The sequence below is a fragment of the Moschus berezovskii genome, chromosome 2 (genome assembly GCF_049115385.1).
Source record: "Moschus berezovskii isolate FMDL1 chromosome 2, NW_MosBer_1.0, whole genome shotgun sequence".
NCBI classification, from domain to species: domain Eukaryota; kingdom Metazoa; phylum Chordata; class Mammalia; order Artiodactyla; family Moschidae; genus Moschus; species Moschus berezovskii.
In genome coordinates this window covers 42,814,337-42,832,461 of record NC_142461.1, presented here as the reverse complement: position 1 = coordinate 42,832,461, position 18,125 = coordinate 42,814,337, and the positions used below count along the sequence as shown (strand labels likewise).

Genomic DNA, 18,125 nt, shown 5'->3' with positions numbered 1-18,125 from the left:
GTTAGACATATGGAGGGTTATCTCTACATCTGAAAATCTGATAGTTTTTGTTATAAATTTTTAAGCATGCTCGTGTTTAGACTATTTGTGGTTAGTATCAATGAAAGAAAATTTCATATTGAAGTAAAACACCTGGGTGGAATTCAGGAATCCAATTTCTGCCACTTAATAAATATGACCTCTCAGACAAAGTACTGAACTTCTCTGAACTTCAGTTTCCTCGTTTATAAAGTTGGGACTTTTGTAGCTTGTGAGAATCAAGTTATACAATCATGGGGGAAAAGTCACAAGTATTATTAGTGTCTAATAATAAGAATAATACAAAGGAGTTATGCCGTGTTATACTTCCACCAGTCGTGTATGAAAATTCTAGATGTTCCTCATCCTAGCTAACATTTGGTGTTGTCTTTCTTTTTCACTTTAGTAGGTGTATCTCATTGTGGTTTTAAATTTTTCTAGTGACTTACAATGCTGAGCACTTTTTCATTTGTTTATTGGGCATTTCTAGATCCTGGTTTGTAATCTATCTGTTGACTCCTTCTGCCAAGTTCTAATTGGGTCATTTATAAAAATTATTGAATTGCAATGATATTTTTTAACGTATTAGATACAAATCCTTTGTTAGATGTGTGTGTTCTGTGAGGAGTGTCTCTAATTTGCCTATTATTTTCTTGATATGTTTTAATGAGAAGGTTTTAATTTTAATGAAGTCCAGTTTACCAATTTCTTTTATGGCTTATGCTTTCTGTGTCCTCTCTTGACCTACCCCAAGGCTAAAAGCTTTTTTGCTTTTTTTTATTCTAAAAAGCTTTATTTTATTCTAAAGGCTTTATTGTGATTGCCTTCATGTTCAGACCTGTCTTCCATCTTGATTCTTGTTATGATATAACATAGGACACAAGTTTCTTATTTCCCTTATGGATATCTAGTTTTTCCAGTACCAATTGTCAAAGGAATTGTCCTTTCTTAATTGAGCTTTTTGGCACCTTTATTGTAAATCACTTCACCAAATACGTATGAGTCTGCTACTGGACTCTGTTTTTCTGTTCCATTCATGTATATGTCTAGCCTTTGGCTTGATTACAAAAGCTTGTAGTACATCTTAAATTTGATAATGTAAGTCCAACTTTATTTTTATTTTGCAAAATTGTTTTGGTCATTCTTGGCTAAGCATTCCAAATAAATTTTGAAATCATACAAGTATGAACAATAAGCTTCCTACGAGTTTGGTTGAGATGACATTGAGTCTGTAGAACAATTTGAATGAATTGTAATCTTAATAATGAGTTTTCTGATCAACATACAAGATAAAACTCTCCACTGATGTAGATCCTCCTTAATTTCTCTCATCGGTATTTTATTGTTTTCAGCACCTCCTCTTAAATTTATCCTTAAGTTCCTAATACTCTTTAATCCCATTTTAAATGGTATTGTTTTATGACTTTTACTTTCTGATTATTCACTCAGTATATAAAAATACAATTTATTTGTTATGTTCAATTTGTATCACACAACATTAACAATAAAAGCTATAATTCAAGAAATTCACCTGGTATAAAATTTAAAAGTATATGTAAAATACTGAAAGAGTTATCAAACCAAAATGATTTTTCTAGTAATATTCAGTTCAGTTCAGTCATTCAGTCCTTTCCAACTCTTTGCAACCCCATGGATTGCAGCATGCCAGGTTCCCCTGTCCATCAACTACTCCCAGAGCTTACTCAAACACAACTCCAGGGAGTCAGTGATGCCATCCAACCATCTCATCCTCTGTCAGCCCCTTCTCCTCCTGCCTTCAATCTTTCCCAGCATCAGGGTCTTTTCAAATGAGTCAGCTCTTCGCATCACCTGGCCAAAGTATCAGAGTTTCAGGTTCAGCATCATTCCTTCCAGTGATTATTCAGGACTGATTTCCTTTAGGATTGACTGGTTTGTTCTCCTTACAGTCCAAGGGACTCTCAAGAATCTCCAACACCACAGTTCAAAAGCATCAATTATTTGGCACTCAGCTTTCTTTATAGTCCAACTCTCACGTTCATACATGACTACTGGAAAAACCATACCTTTGACTAGACAGACCTTTGTTGGCAAAGTAATGTCTCTGCTTTTTGGACATGAATTTGAGTGAACTCCAGGAGTTGGTGATGGACAGGGAGGCCTGGCGTGCTGTGATTCATGGGGTTGCAAAGAGTTGGACACGACTGAGCAACTGAACTGAACTAAAGCTATATCTTATTTTTCAATATTATGATAGCACACAGTGTGTTTTTCCTTTTGATCATCTGGAATCCTATCAGTTCAGTTCAGTCGCTCAGCCATGTCCCACTCTTTGCGACCCCATGGACAGCAGCACACCAGGCTGCCCTGTCCGTCACCAACTCCAAGAGTCTACTCAAACTCGTGTCCATTAGGTCGGTGATGCCATCCAACCATCTCATCCTCTGTCATCCCCTTCTCCTCCTGCCTTCAATCTTTACCAGCAGCAGGGTCTTTTCAAATGAGTCAGTTCCTCACATCAGGTGGCCAAAGTATTGGAGTTTCAGCTTCAGCATCAGTCCTTCCAATGAACACTCAGGACTGATCTCCTTTAGGATGGACTGGTTGGATCTCCTTGCAGTCCAAGGGACTCTCAAGAGTCTTCTCCAACACCACAGTTCAAAAGCATCAATTCTTCGGCGATCAGCTTTCTTCATAGTCCAACTCTCATATACGTATATGACCACTGGAAAAACCATAGCCTTGACTAGACGGACCTTTGTTGGCAAAGTAATTTCTCTGATTTTTAATATGCTGTCTATGTTGGTCATAACTTTCCTTCCAAGGAGCAAGCATCTTTTAATTTCATGGCTGCAGTCACCATCTGCAGTGATTTGAGAGACCAAGAAAATAAAGTCTTTCACTGTTTCCCCATCTATTTGCCATGAAGTAATGGGACCAGATGCCATGACCTTAGTTTTCTGAATGTTGAGCTTTAATCCAACTTGTTCAGTCTCCTCTTTCACTTTCATCAAGAGGCTCTTTAGTTCTTCTTCATTTTCTGCCATTAGGGTGGTATCATCTGCATATCTGCGATTCTTGATATTTCTCCCAGCAATCTTGATTCCAACTTGTGCCTCATCCAGCCCAGCGTTGCTCATGATGTACTCTGCATATAAGTTAAATAAGCAGGGTGACAATATACAACCTTGACGTACTCCCTTTCCTATTTGGAACCAGTGTGTTGTTCTATGTCCACTTCTACCTGTTGCTTCCTGGCCTGCATACAGGTTTCTTAAGAGGCAGGTCAGGTGGTCTGGTATTCCCATCTCTTTCAGAATGTTCCACAGTTTATTGTGATCCACACAGTCAAAGGCTTTGGCATAGTCAATGAAGCAGAAATAGATGTTTTTCTGGAACCCTCTTGCTTTTTCCACAATCCAGCAGATGTTGGCAGTTTGATCTCTGGTTCCTCCGCCTTTCTAAAACCAGCTTGAAAATCTGGAAGTTTACAGTTCACATACTGTTGAAGCCTAGCTTGGAGAATTTTGAGCATTACTTTACTAGCATGTGAGATGAGTACAATTATGCAGTAGTTTGAGCATTCTTTGGCATTGCCTTTCTTTGGGATTGGAATGAAAACTGACCTTTTCCAGTCTTGTGGCCACTGCTGAGTTTTCCAAATTTGTTAGCATATTGAGTGCAGCACTTTCATGGCATCATTTTTCAGGATTTGAAATAGCTCAACTGGAATTCCATCACCTCCACTAGCTTTGTTCATAGTGATGCTTCCGAAGGCCCACTTGACTTCACGTTCCAGGATATCTGGCTGTAGGTGAGCGATCACACCATCGTGATTATCTGGGTGTGAAGACCTTTTCTGTATAGTTCTTCTGTGTCTTCTTGCCACCTCTTCTTAATATCTTCTGCTTCTGTTAGGTCCCTGCCATTTCTGTCCTTTATCGATACCATCTTTGGATGGAATGTTCCCTTGGTATCTCTGATTTTCTTGAAGAGATCTCTTAGTCTTTCCCATTCTATTATTTTCCTCTATTTCTTTTCATTGATCACTGAGGAAGCCTTTCTTATCTCTCCTTGCTATTCTTTGAAACTCTGCATTCAAATGGGTATATCTTTCCTTTTCTCCTTTGTTTTTCACTTCTTTTCATAGCTATTTGTAAGGCCTCCTCAGACAGCCATTTTGCTTTTTTGCATTTTGTTTTTAGGGGATGGTCTTGATCCCTGTCTCCTGTACAATGTCACAAACGTCTGTCCATAGTTCACCAGGCACTCTGTCTATCAGATCTAGTCCCTTAAATCTATTTCCCACTTCCACCGTATAATCATAAGGGATTTGATTTAGGTCATACCTGAATGGTCTAGTGGTTTTCCTTACTTTCTTCAATTTAAGTCTGAATTTGGCAATAAGGAGTTCATGATCTGAGCGACAGTCCTTTAGTTAATATAAAGAACTTTATCCAATTTTCACTTATTGTCATAGCATAAATTTAATCCTGTTTTCTTACTCTCTTTCTTACTGGTTCCTCTGTTTTCTATTTTCTACTCTATCATTGGGCTTTTGTGTTTTGTATTTCTCTTCTGCTGATAATTTGTTTTATTGGTTTTTTTTAATTGTATTTCATATACTTATTAACTTTAAGTGGTAACTACTGATGCTTTCTTTAAAAAATGGGGAAATAAGTACATTGAGTGTTAATACTTTCCCCTAAATCACCTCCTTATTAGTATAATGATAGTAGTAGTAAGTAGTAAAGTCGCTCAGTCGTGTCCGACTCTTTGCGACGCCGTGGACGGTAGTCTACCAGGCTTCTCCGTCCATGGGATTCTCCAGGCAAGAATACTGGAGTGGGTTACCATTTCCTTCTCCAGGGGATCTTCCCGACCAAGGGATCGAACCCGGGTCTCCCGCATTGGAGGCAGACGCTTTAACCTCTGAGCCACCAGGGAAGCCCAGTATAATGATACTACTTTTATATTATCAGAGTTTGTAATATTTACATTTTTCTATTTGTCCTACAAATAAATGTTTAGCCTTCATTTTCTATTTAAATGAATGTTTTTCTCAGCTCCATGTCTGTCATTCCCCAGCTTTGCTGGGCTGAATTCTTAATTTGAATTCAGTTCTTGGCTGGATGCTTTTCATTATTAAGTAATTTTTCAAGATGAGTCAACAAGTGTTGCATTCTTTTCCTAAATGTTTTTTGGAATGTTTTCTGAAATGTTTTCTTTTTTCTTTATTCATGTTTGAGGACAGCTTGAATTTGCCTGGATTGTTAGGTGACTTGGTTTTTCTCTTGACACCATGCTTATGCTTACTGCATGCAGTAACCTCTAATATTTTATCTTTTACTGTATTTAATTTTTTTAAATACTTATTGTGATCCATTAAGTTAATTTCATGTTCTATGGTGTTTAATTTTTTTTTAATGTATACTAAAATATAGTGTTATATGAGAGGGCATAATGAGCTAAGGTTACCAACCACTTCAGTTCCATATATTCTCTCAAAATGTCTTCAGGCCTGATCTGAGTGCACTGCCTTGACAGCTTTTCCATGACCTGACATTTTGGGAGAGCAGATAGCTGTAACAAGAGATCAGCCTGGACCCTGATGCTGGGAAGGGTTGAAGGCAAAAGGAGAAGGGGGTAGCAGAGGATGAGATGGTTAGATAGCATCACCAACTCAATGGACATGAATTTGAGCAAACTCTGGAAGGTGGTGGAGGACAGAGGAGCCTGGCGTGTTGCAGTCCGTGGTGTTGCAAAGAGTTGGACCTGACTTAGCAACTGAATAACAGCAACAGTGAAGTCTCTTAGATGATTTAATGGGTTTTTTTTTTTTGCTAAGTTTGTGTGTTTGTTTATCTTGCTCTAGTCATCCTGCCTTATCAGCTACAGAGTGGACTGATGTTCTTTACTCTTCTCTTCATTTACCTCCATGAAGTTTCTTCAAGGTAGAAGGAAATTTCTCTCTCAGTGGAAATATATACCTTTTAGCTCTATCTCTCTTCCACTCTCAAGTTGGAACCTCACAAAGATTTACCCTACAATTCCAGCATCCCACCCCTGTCTTTAAACTCTTTTTCTCATCAAAAGTCTGTCTGTAATTCTCTGGTCTCTTTCTCTTACTTTTCAGTATAATGTCTACCCTGCTAGAGACGAAGCTATATATTGACTGTTGACATACTGCCTGTTTTGGATGGAGTTCAAATTTTATTGCATGGTTTGAAACTATGACTGTATCCTAATTCTATGTTAGATGGAATTACTTCTCAATTTCTCAATCATTCATTCATTTAGAATTCAAGGAGCAAAGTGGAATAACCACACTCTTGCTCCATCATTTATCACACTCTTTTTTTAAAGAAAGCCTTGATCTGACAGTGATGCAATAGAAATACTCTTTGAAGAAGATTATTCTAGCACCTTTTAAGGTATAAAGTGGGATGTGATGACATACAAAAAATCTTAGCATAATCCCGCCAGCCCAACCTAATAAAACTTGCTGCAGTGATAGAATTAGCCTCCGTTTGGACTGTCCAGTATAGAAGTCCCGAGCTCATTTTACTGTTGAGTACTTGCAATGTGACTTATGAAAGTGAGAAATTGAATTTTAAATGTTCAAAAATTGTAATTAATTCCAGCTTAAATTTATGTAGCCTCATACAGTTAATGCCCACCATGCTGGATGGTGCAGACCAGACAATATAAAGCCTGGACACTGCTGCTGCTGCTGCTGCTAAGTCGCTTCAGTCGTGTCTGACTCTGTGCGACCCCATAGATGGCAGCCGACCAGGCTTCCCCGTCCCTGGGATTCTCCAGGCAAGAACACTGGAGTGGGTTGCCATTTCCTTCTCCCATGTGTGAAAGTGAAAAGTGAAAGTGAAGTCGCTCAGTCGTGTCCGACTAGTAGCGACCCCATGGACTGCAGCCCACCAGGCTCCTCTGTCCAGTCTGTGGCTATAGAAATGGAAATAAAATAGGCTATCCAAGAGTTATAATGGAAAAAAGAAACTATGTTATTGTAAGGGAAAAGAGAGGGAGGAGATTGAAACAATTCAAAGGCAGTGTGCTGGGGAGAATGAGGAAGCTAGTGGTACCATCCAATAAAAAGGGGATATTATCCAGGACTATTTTGAAAAATAGATATTTTAACAGGTTGAATTCCCAGTGGTAAAGAGACATCTACGTGGAAATGACTATAAACAATTAGAATTCTCACACTGACTTGGGACAGAGGGAAGTCAGAACAACCAAAAAAAGAAAATCTATTTCCTTGACATTTCTCTCTTGAGAGAGTCTTTTCTGCTTCCATATACCCCTTTTCAGAGATTGCCTTGTCCTCCCCCACGTGGAGAGATCCTGATATATGGCATAATAATGGCAGTTCAGAGAAATTAGTTTCACCTACTGAGTGATTAATATGAAATTAGTTACTAAGCACTCAGTGGCACAGAGAAGATCAAGGAGAAATTTGGTTTTGTTTTAGAAAGGAAAAGTACAAGATAAAATACTGCTTTGCATATATGGAGTACTTTTCATCCGAGAATCTTTACATACTCAGCAAGCTTAATTAATGAGAAAACCTCTGAGAAAGAGAAGTGATGAAATAAGGAATACAGAGTCTTGTGTTCTGTTTCTGTGTTTTCCTCTCTCATTAATGCATAAGTGTAGCCCCGTGTGGCCACCATGAGATGTTCATCTTTCCACTGAGTGATTTCTCTAGAAGGTCTCCCACTTAGGAGGAATAGCAACCACACAAAACCCCACCCCCTAACTTTATTGATGTTCTATTCTCTATTTGCAATGGATATCCATCCCTGCCATCACAGTGCAGCAAGCATCCTCTGATAATCCAATCTGCACCATCCCTAGAAAGATTATTTTGTTACAGAACGGAGCATGTTATCTTCTTCATCAAAAATTATTCAAAACAAACATCCATGAATCTGGGACTAACAGACATGCATTGAAAGAGGACAGGCAGAGCCTCTTAACAGGTTCCCTACTGTGTAATCTTCCTTTCATCTTCATTCAACATCCCTCAGAGATTCAAGCTCCCCTTTGCACAAAATATAAATTCGTCTCATTACTTATGTGTAGGGTACATAATTTGACCTAGTCAAAAGAAGTATGCAATAGTATATCGTGGCATTTATTTTCATCTGTTGTGACTTGAAGATACTGGTTTTTTGTCCTGTACCTTCTTCTTCATATTTTTATCTTTTCTTCCTCCTCTCTACTCAAAGGGGGGAAAAAAGCCATTCCACCAAAAAGAAAATACCTTGAAAGATTGCGGCTTTTAAAGATTTTTACAAAGAGTTTGATGTTCTGTAAAATAAAACTAGCTGCCATGTGCAAAAACAGCTGTTTTTATTTGAAGAGGAAAAGGTAGAGAATTCAGTTTTTATTTTTTCACTCATGTAGGCCTTCAAAATATATTTCTAGGCAGATATAGATCTTTCACTTTTAGCCCACAATCCTTTCATATTCTCTGAGCCCAGGTCGTCAGATTTATCCCCATCCTTTCTTGAGTCTTTCTTTTACCACCTGAGCTAGCATTGTCTTACTTTTCTCCTCCTGTACTCGAAGCACCTTATTTGCCTGGTGATATGAGGTTTCATTCTTTCCTCTTTAGTGGAGAACACCTCCTGACACCATCATATCATCATTATCCACTAAGGTGCCACAGTGACTTGTCCATTTTAACGTGTAACTGGGAATTTAGGAGATCCGATCTAACACTTTCCAGATGAAATGTCCAATTCTCAAAATTCAGATGGGTTTGGAATACACTGAACTGTATTTTACTGCTCCCATCCCCGGTAGTCTACACGGTACACTGATTAGCAGTAGCATTTTGTAATATCACTAAAGGCTTTAGTGCTGTGGAGTTCTGCCAGTAATGGTGTTTAATTCACTTATATGTGCCAATTCGTCTCTGTCAGGAGCCTATTAATTTCACTATTTTACTCTGTCCCTAGTCTCTGTATAATGAAACACAATGATCCCAATTTGTGTAACCAAAAACTTAGAGTCTCTTATAAATTATCTCTGATACCACTGCTTTTAGTGACCAGAAAGCCTCTGTATTTCTTTTTCATAGTTAAATCAATTTTTGCAAGCTCTTTTCTTTAGAAGAATACACTAAAAATCGAAGATACCAAATAAGAACATCACAGACCAAGTATAAGATTCTGATGGGCTCTTTGACATGCATCCCTTTCCCAAGGTAGGCTTCTAGAATATTACACCAAAGATGGACTGTTCCCATGAGCACAGCCCATTTATAGGGAAGAAATGTTAATAAAAATCAGCCTCTGACTCTGCAATCAGCCTAGTCATCAGCAGACAAAATGTTTAAATAACTATAGCATTACTATAAAAGTAAAGCTGGTGTTGTTTAGTTGTTAAGTCATGTCCGACTTTTTTGCGACCCCATGGACTGCAATCCACCAGGCTCCTCTATCCATGGGATTTCCCAGGCAAGAATACTGGAGTCAGTTGCCATTTCCTTCTCCAGGGGATCTTCCAGACCCTGTAACAAATAAAGTGTTAGTCATTCAGTCGTGTCTGACTCCTTGTGAACTCATGGATTGTGTCCTGCCAGGCTCCTCTGTCCATGAGATTTTCCAGTCAAGAATACTGAAATGGGTTGCCATTCCCTTCTCCAGGGGACTTTCCCAACCCAGGAATCGAACCCAGATCTCCTGCATTGCAGGCGGATTCTTTACTGTCAGAGTCACTAGGGAAGCATGTGTAACAAATAAAGGTCAGAGATATAAAATTAATCCTGTGGAGTTTGCTATTAGTATTTCTGCATGGTGTGATCTTCAGTATCCAGAAAAGTGGCAGTTAAGTAACTGACAAGAAGTAATTAACATAGATTCCAGAGAGTCTATCATTGTATCAGCATTTAAACTCACACACATCTCATTCTACATTTTTCAGGATTGGAGCAAAACATCAGGAGCTAAGGGAAAAGCAGGCAAGAGGTCTTATTGATTATGCTACTGGTGTGATTGGATCACTGCATGATATGGACGATGATGAAGTGGACCCCAACTATGCCAGAGTGAACCACTTCCGGGAACCATGTACATCAGCAAACGTCTACAGGTCTCCATCTCCCCCTCGGGCCGGGCCACTGGGCTACCCTCGAGATGGCCGTCCACTGTCTCCAGAGAGAGACCACTTAGAGAGTCTCTATGCCAAGGTCAACAAGCCATACCATCCACCAGTGCCAGCTGACAGGTAATGTAACTTATTGAAAGATGAATGTAGTTTTAATTCAGTAAGTTTCAAATCATCTCCATTGCTGAAGCAGATAAAAATACATCCTTCAACCTATTAAAACTGAAGTGACATAGTACCCTTGACAAGTGCTATGCTTTGACCTACCCGTAAGGTATCAGCCATCAAAAATAAAACAATTGCCAGTTATAAGGTGGCATGAATGAATAGCAGTAGTTGAGTTCATGAGGCAACAGGGAGCAATTTCTGAAGGAATGCTATAATAGAGAACTAGTGATGAAAACTTTGAAGGGATGTTATCCTTTCTCCTAAGAGTCCTACTATAAAAAATGGATTCTAGAAGATGACATGACTCTTGAAGGTGAGGGGTCAGAGAAGAAAGTGTTGATTTCTAAGTCAGTGTAATTGTAGATAAGCTCTGAATTGCAGAAGACTTTGAAAAGATTGAGATTTTCTACTGAAGGCATTTGATCCTGTATAGATATTCCTGGGTGATCAGAGGTAGAAAAGGAGATAATCTTCGCAAAAGGAGTTTGATGAAGTAGAGGAAGATAAGAGGTGACAAGGCCAAGGATCTATTAAGGTTTAGCAGCTGAGGAAAGAGATAATAGGACCATCTGTCAGTACAATCAAAGTAGGTAGGGAGCAGGATGATTCCAACCCCACCTCCTGCCAGAAGCAAAATGCCTCATTTCTTGAAAGGTTGGTATAAGAGAGTGTTAGTCAATATACATTGTTAGGTGACCCTTGGAATTACACACGCAAGGAATGAGTTGACTGACCTTGGTTTAATCTGCTGTAACTTGAAGCCTGGAGGGAGGAGGTGTGTGGGGGGAGCGAGGGGGGGCGGGGTGCTGGGTGGCAGGCACAAAGAACTCTCACTCTAGATGAACAAAAAAAAAAAAAGACTTGTTTTCCAGGTTTCCTTTGGTCCTGACAACCACCCAGTCCCTATTAGTAACCAGCTTTTGTGTGATAGCATGATGTATTGTATATGTTTACCATTTACATTTCCCCAGCTGGGTGATATTATGCACTTTCAATTAGGTTGGGGAGAGGAAGGAAAATCATGGCGTTTTTATGCAGACTGTAAAGTGCAGCTTCACAAGATTGATTACCTTTCAGAGCCTTTCCAATAACCAAGTGGGAAGGAAGGAGCAATTTTTAATCCTTACTGTCAAGCTTCCAGGTTGATAGTATTAAAGAAAGATGGTCAAGTTTTTCTTTGGGATAAAATGAAAATATAAATTCCTATGACTGTGTGAGACAGCCATAACAAAACTGTTAATTCAAAACTGATTAAGAGCTGATCTTTTTCTCCCAAGCCTTTATAAAAGGTTGAATTTTTATCACGTAAATGATGGTACCAGGCATGAGTCTCTTCTGGCCCAGACAAAAGCCAATCTTACCTTCTCTGAATCAGATAGGTCTTCATTGCAAACCCATTGGCAAGTGCCCTCTGCTAGAATTCCAGTGCAGAACTGTTTCTGTGAACCTCCAAAGCCAATGTTCCTAATTTCATGAAAATAAATACTAAGCATTCTAATAAAAAAAAATTCATTGTTCAACCATGTGAAAAGGTCTGGGTTTTCTCACTTCTGTCTTCTTATCACCAGTAACTAACAAACCTTGTAAGTTTCTAAGAGGAGCATACACAGTTAGCACTTCTACTCCTCAAATTTTTGTCACCGAAGGCTTATTTTTCTTTCTAGATCATATGGTTATTCTTTGGAACACTGGAAGACTCTACCTGATACTAATTCTCACCCATGTAGATTTGACCTGGACAGAAATTTCTTAGGATAATTGTAACTGTAGCCACTATAGAATGATTGATATCAGGGAAAAAAATATATATATATATATTTTTTTACTGCATAGCCCAGACGTATGTAAGGAATATTCTTTCCTTTGGCTCTAACCTCTCTGTATTAATAAATGATCTAAATTTCTTTAGGTGGAGTTTTAGACAGTTGTCATATTTTGGGGTAACATATCAAAGTGTAACTATACTCAGAATTATCTTTATTCTGTTCTTATCTTTAACCATATTTAAAATTTGTTCTGCTCCTTGTTCTTTAAATCTTAAGCAGTTTTTGTCTCAGCACATAATAAGCATTCAATAATGTTAGCTATCATCATCATCATTTTTACTTGTTTGTATCAATGAAATTCTGAACTCTCCAACATGCCTGGATCCTAGTAAGTCTAAGAAAGTTGCTGTGGCAATAGTGCTCATCCTGATCTCTAACCCCGTCTTACTTACAGTTAGAAGCCTGTCATTCATTGGGTCATCTGTACAGTCTTTCAGTCACTCAGTGAGTGTTTGTGTTCTAGCTACTGTTTCAAGCTCTAGGAATGTTACAAAGATGACTAAGAGGTGGTTCCATTCCAGAGAAAATTATATTCTAGGGAGGAGGAGATCAACACATATAGAAATAGATAATTGCAATTTAACATAAACAGAAGAAAAAGAAGCTTTTCTAACTCTGCTGCTCATGAAAGGTCTCCAAAAAGAAATGATATCTGAACTGATTCTGATACAAACTTATCAGATGTGAAAGAAACATTGTTTTCCTTATAGACAAGTTAGCATGCACAGGGGTGAAGTGACTGGAAAGAGCAGGGCACATTAGGGACACTCAGAACATGGAGAGTGGATGGGAAGGAAGATGACAGAAGATGAATCTGGAAAGCAGACTGGAGCCAGGTTGTGCATGAATAGGTTCCATCCTGTATTCACACCTTATAATTGGTAGTAGCTGTCTGCAGATCTATGGTAAGAAGGGTTCTGAAGTTATGCTTGAACAGTGCTGCCTTCCCGGGGCTACAGAAGAATGAGCAGTAGTGTGTGGGTAGTGGGGAATCCTGTGTACAATGGGAACCATCAAAATGCCATAACTGGAGAATGAGCTGATAGATCTGTATTTGGAGGAAATAGCTCTGCCAGTTTGGTGGCAGACAAACAGGAAGATAGTTAGATGGTTAGACAAATTTAGATATGATTACAGTAGTGAGGGATGGCAAGGGTCTGGATTAATAGAGTGGCATTGAAGACGGGAGAAAATAAGAAGCAGCCAAAAACCTTAGCTTAAAACTAGGAGACAGTTGTTTAGCAGAGACCACAGAGGTAATATCAACCCTCCTAGACACAGCATCTAAACCTTACTTTTAGCCCTTTAGATATTTGACACGGCTGCTATTGTACTCAAAACATGAGGCAGGCTCTGTGCTCAGAGCTGGCTTTACAAGGATAAAGAAAACAAGCACATAACCTTGAGAAGTATACTCATTTCTTCAGTGTAAACTCCTCTGGCTATTTTAGTCTTATAATGGACATCTTTAGCCTTCTTAGTAGCCATATTCTGCCTATACTCAAGTCTCCTGAACTCATAACTGCCAACTGCCTTCTGTTGAGGATGCCATGCACAGCTGGGTACTGTTTCAGATATGGCCAGGAAAACAGAAATCTTTGGGACTCTTAGATCCTTTCGTCTTAGTCCTTTACACTTGTTAATGCAGCCTAAACGTTTTTATTAGCTGTCATTATTGGCTTATATTGCACCAAGTTAAATATTTGCTTGTTGGGTTGGCCAATTTTTGTAGCCAATAAAGATATTTTAAAGCATTGATTTTTGTCCTCCAGTATATTAGCTAGCCTTGCTAGGTTTATACTATTCTCATATTTAATCAGTGTGGACTCGTGTATGTCATTGATAGGATCATTGATCAATGTCAAGTATAATCCCTGCAACTCATCACCTGAGACCTCCATTAATCAACGCTCTTTCAGATGTTCAGTTAACTATTAATCCAGTCTACTGTTTATCTGGTGTGCATTCTTGGTTCATCCATGAACATCATGGAAGACTGTCAGATATCTTACTGATATTAATGTACACTGTTTTTGCAAGAACCCTTGATTTACCAATCTAGTAGCCCTGACAAGAAAGGAAATTAATTGTTCTTGGTAAATCCTAGAGACAAATATTTTCCTCTTCCAGGTTAGTGTCCATTTAGACTTAATTATGCAATATAAATTTTTCTGTGCTCCATGTGATACCAGGTACTTAATATCTATTTGTTAAATATGTACTTATTGACTGATGATATTGCAGCTGTGAAATTAAATTGACAAACAATGCACAGTTCCTCAATATTCCAGTTAAATGACCTTGATTCCCCAGCAGATCTTCATCAATTTTTATATTAAATTTTATTGAGCATCTGTTGTATTCCATAGGTTGTACAAAAAAGTTTAGAGATTATCTTTGCCCTAAAGAAACTAAGTCTAAAAGCTGAAGCTGTCTCATAAATAAATAATTATATTAGCTTCTCTGGTGACTCAGATGGTAAAGAATCCACCTACTATGTGAGAAAGTTGGGTTCGATCCCTAAATTGGGAAGATCCCCTGGAGGAGGGCATGGCAACCCACTCCAATATTCTTGTCTGGAGAATCACCATGGACAGAGGAGCCTGGCTGCAGTCCATGGAGGAACAAAGAGTCAGACACAATTGAGTGACTTATATAGCACAAGCACAGTACATATTCTATTAGGGTCTTCCCTGGTGGCTCAGATGGTTAAGCATTTACCTGCAATGTAGGAGACTCAGGTTCGATCCCTGGGTCAGGAAGATCCCTTGGAGAAGGGAATAGCAACCCACTCCAGTATTCTTGCCTGGAAAATTCTGTGGGCAGGGGAGCCTGGTGGGCTCCAGTTGTGACCCCAGTTCATGGGGTCACAAAGAGTTGGACATGGTTGAGTGACTAACACTCCTTTTGTATTCCATTAGAGTGGTAGTATGTATAGGATATATTATAAAAAATCATATGAAATTGCATATATGCATTCAATTTGGCAAAGACCTAAGGCTGTGGATTGGTCTTTCTAGCACCTTGTTTCAAATGTGTTAATTTTTCAAAGGTTCATTTTCCTCACTGTAAATGGAAACAAAGTTATACACTGTTTCCTATTCATTGTTTGTGAATTAAATGAAATTATCCCAGTGCCTGGTACAATAAATGTTGACTATATTTAGGAATGTTATTAGACTATATATTGTTGAACTGTATTTTACAGTATTGGGCTATATATCAACAAGTTTCAGTTCAGTTCAGTTCAGTCGCTCAGTCGTGTCCGACTCTCCGCGACCCCATGAATCACAGCACGCCAGGCCTCCCTGTCCATCACCAACTCCCGGAGTTCACTCAAACTCATGTCCACAGAGTCGGTGATGCCATCCAGCCATCTCATTCTGCGTCGTCCCCTTCTCCTCCCGCCCCCAACCTTTCCCAGCATCAGAGTCTTTTCCAGTGAGTCAACTCGTCACATGAGGTGGCCAAAGTATTGCAGTTTCAGCTTTAGCATCAGTCCCTCCAATGAACATCCAGGATTGATCTCCTTTAGAATGGACTGGTTGGATCTCCTTGCAGTTTATTGAATTAAATATAACTATTTAGGAAGGTTGTTGATTATATCTGGCTATTGACTCTTCAAAGTCATAGATTTGGAAAACTGTTAAATTCCATAGTCACATGCTGCTGCTGCTGCTAAGTCACTTCAGTCGTGTCTGACTCTGTGTGACCCCGTAGACGGAAGCCCACCAGGCTCCCCCGTCCCTGGGATTCTCCAGGCAAGAACACTGGAGTGGGTTGCCATTTCCTTCTGCAATGTGTGAAAGTGAAAAGTGAAAGTGAAGTCGCTCAGTCGTGTCCGACCCTTAGCGACCCCACGGACTGCAGCCTACCAGGCTCCTCCATCCATGGGATTTTCTAGGCAATAGTACTGGAGTGGCTTGCCAGTGCCTTCTCTGCATAGTCACATGGTCAATGGTTAATTCCTCATTTCAGTCCAAACTCCTTCTGGCATGTTTCAGTCATCAAAAACAAAAAGTGGAAGCACTCATAAAGAATGTGAGGAGAAAAGGCAAAAACTAGAAAACAGTTAAGACTCTCTTCAGTTCAGTTCAGTTCAGTCGCTCAGTCATGATCGACTCTCTGCGACCCCATGAATGACAGCACACCAGGCCTCCCTGTCCATCTTCAGCTCCCGGAGTTCACTCAGCTCAGTCTTATCACCAGCATAAGTAAAGAGTGTACTTAGCTACTTTTATTACACATTTAGCTACTATGTCAGCTGTTAAATATCATGACTCATCAGATGTTCCTAGGCTTCCCTGGTGGCTCAGATGGTAAAAAAATCTGCCTGTAACATGAGAGACTCAGGTTCACTTCTGGGTCAGGAAGATCCCCTGGAGAAGGGAATGGCTTCCCAGTCCAGTATTCTTGCTTGGAGAATTCCATGGACAGAGAAGCCTGGTGGGCCATAGTCCATGGGATCACAAAGAGTCAGACACACCTGAGCAACTAGCTCATACATTAGATGTCCCAAAGTTTGTCATCAGAACTAATGCTATCTTCCTTACCCCATTATTCCTTTGTTCATTTGGTTCAAAGTTGGGCTCAACATTGTCCACAGAATGGAGTAGCTGAATTTCTAGGGGCCTCAGAAGAGCTGTCAATAGCAATAGTGGATTCAGTCAAATCCTGTTTGGCTGTAAACAATAGAAAACCCAACTGATATATTTGTCTCGGCTCTTAAGGAATGTAGGTGGTCCTGGCCCTCTTTTTTTTTTTTTTTTTTTTCTCCAATAGTTAGGTCTTTTTCTCATGTTGCCTCGTGATTCTCAGATAGCTGTTGCAGCTCCAGACTTCATGTCCACTCTCCAAGAAGAAAGTAGGGAAAAGGTATAAATGGCCAATCAAATGAGCCAGTCAAGTTCATCCCTTTGAAAATATTTCCAAAAAGACCCCAACAAATTCTCATTGACAAAACCTGTATTTATAAGTCCTTTATACCTGTCATGGTACTGAGAAATATTGTTTCATATTTCCAGTAAGGAAAGGGAGAAAGGAGTTCTAGTGGCTTTTAGGGAATCACTCCATGGAAAACTACCACAGATTACCTCTAGATTATTTCTCTTCTTTTGTTTTTTTTACTTCTCTTTAATAATGCAAAAGTTATAGATTGATGCTACATAGCACTCTGTTCAAATATATTCTTTTTTTAAGTGACGTATAGCTGAGTTACAATGTTGTGCTAATTTCTCCTATATAGCAAAATTACTCACTGTATAAACCCCCCCCAAAATATTTTCATTAACTCCTCCTGGGAGGCTATTCTTATTATGTAGGTCCTCCTTTATAGCTGAGACAGAGAGATCTCAGTCTGAATAACTTTATAATATCACTGAAATAAAGCAAGGGGAGACATACACTCTTAGTTTCCTAGAAAACTAAAAACATACAGAAAAAGTCTGCTTGGGGAAATTCTAAGATAAGGATGATGAAATATAGAAAAAGTATTAACCAGAAAGCTTCCTGGCCAGCTATGAACATTTCTTGTGCTCCTGGGGCAATGAGGGATCATTGATGTCTCTTCCCCAAACAGTTTCTTGATTTCAGAGGATTAATATTTCACTGAGTCACAGCTGTGTCATGCACAGTTGTTGCCTCTGTTGATGTTTGTTCCTAGTCTTTCTCTCATGATTTTTCCTGTTAAATTTGCTTTCATTTCACTGCTTTTTTTTTTTTCTCTCACTTCTGTTCACAGCTTTGTGAGGCTGTGTGTAGGGATTTGAGCAATGAACACAGTAGATTACTTGGAGATGTGTTTTTTAGTTTCTGCAAACAGAGCCAAAGTGCTCTTGTTTCAGTTTGGGAATCCCAGTGATAAATGCCATATCCATAGAGAGTTAAAATTCATCAGTTCAGCAAAGTAATCAGATTTTTTTCTTAGAACATATTACCATCAATTTTTAAGTGACTTTTAAAGAATAATGAGAAATCTCTTAATGAAAGAATCTATGGCCA

The 18,125-nt window shown here is 39.1% G+C and overlaps 1 protein-coding gene across 1 annotated transcript in view; it reads left to right on the top strand.

The window, feature by feature from the left end:
* Window positions 1-18,125, top strand: part of PARD3B (par-3 family cell polarity regulator beta) — a 1,186,757-nt gene that overhangs the window by 995,503 nt on the left and 173,129 nt on the right. The window contains exon 20 of the mRNA XM_055396969.2: window positions 9,949-10,251. Within this exon, the coding sequence (XP_055252944.2) occupies window positions 9,949-10,251 (303 nt within the window). The remainder of the gene's footprint in view (window positions 1-9,948; window positions 10,252-18,125) is intronic.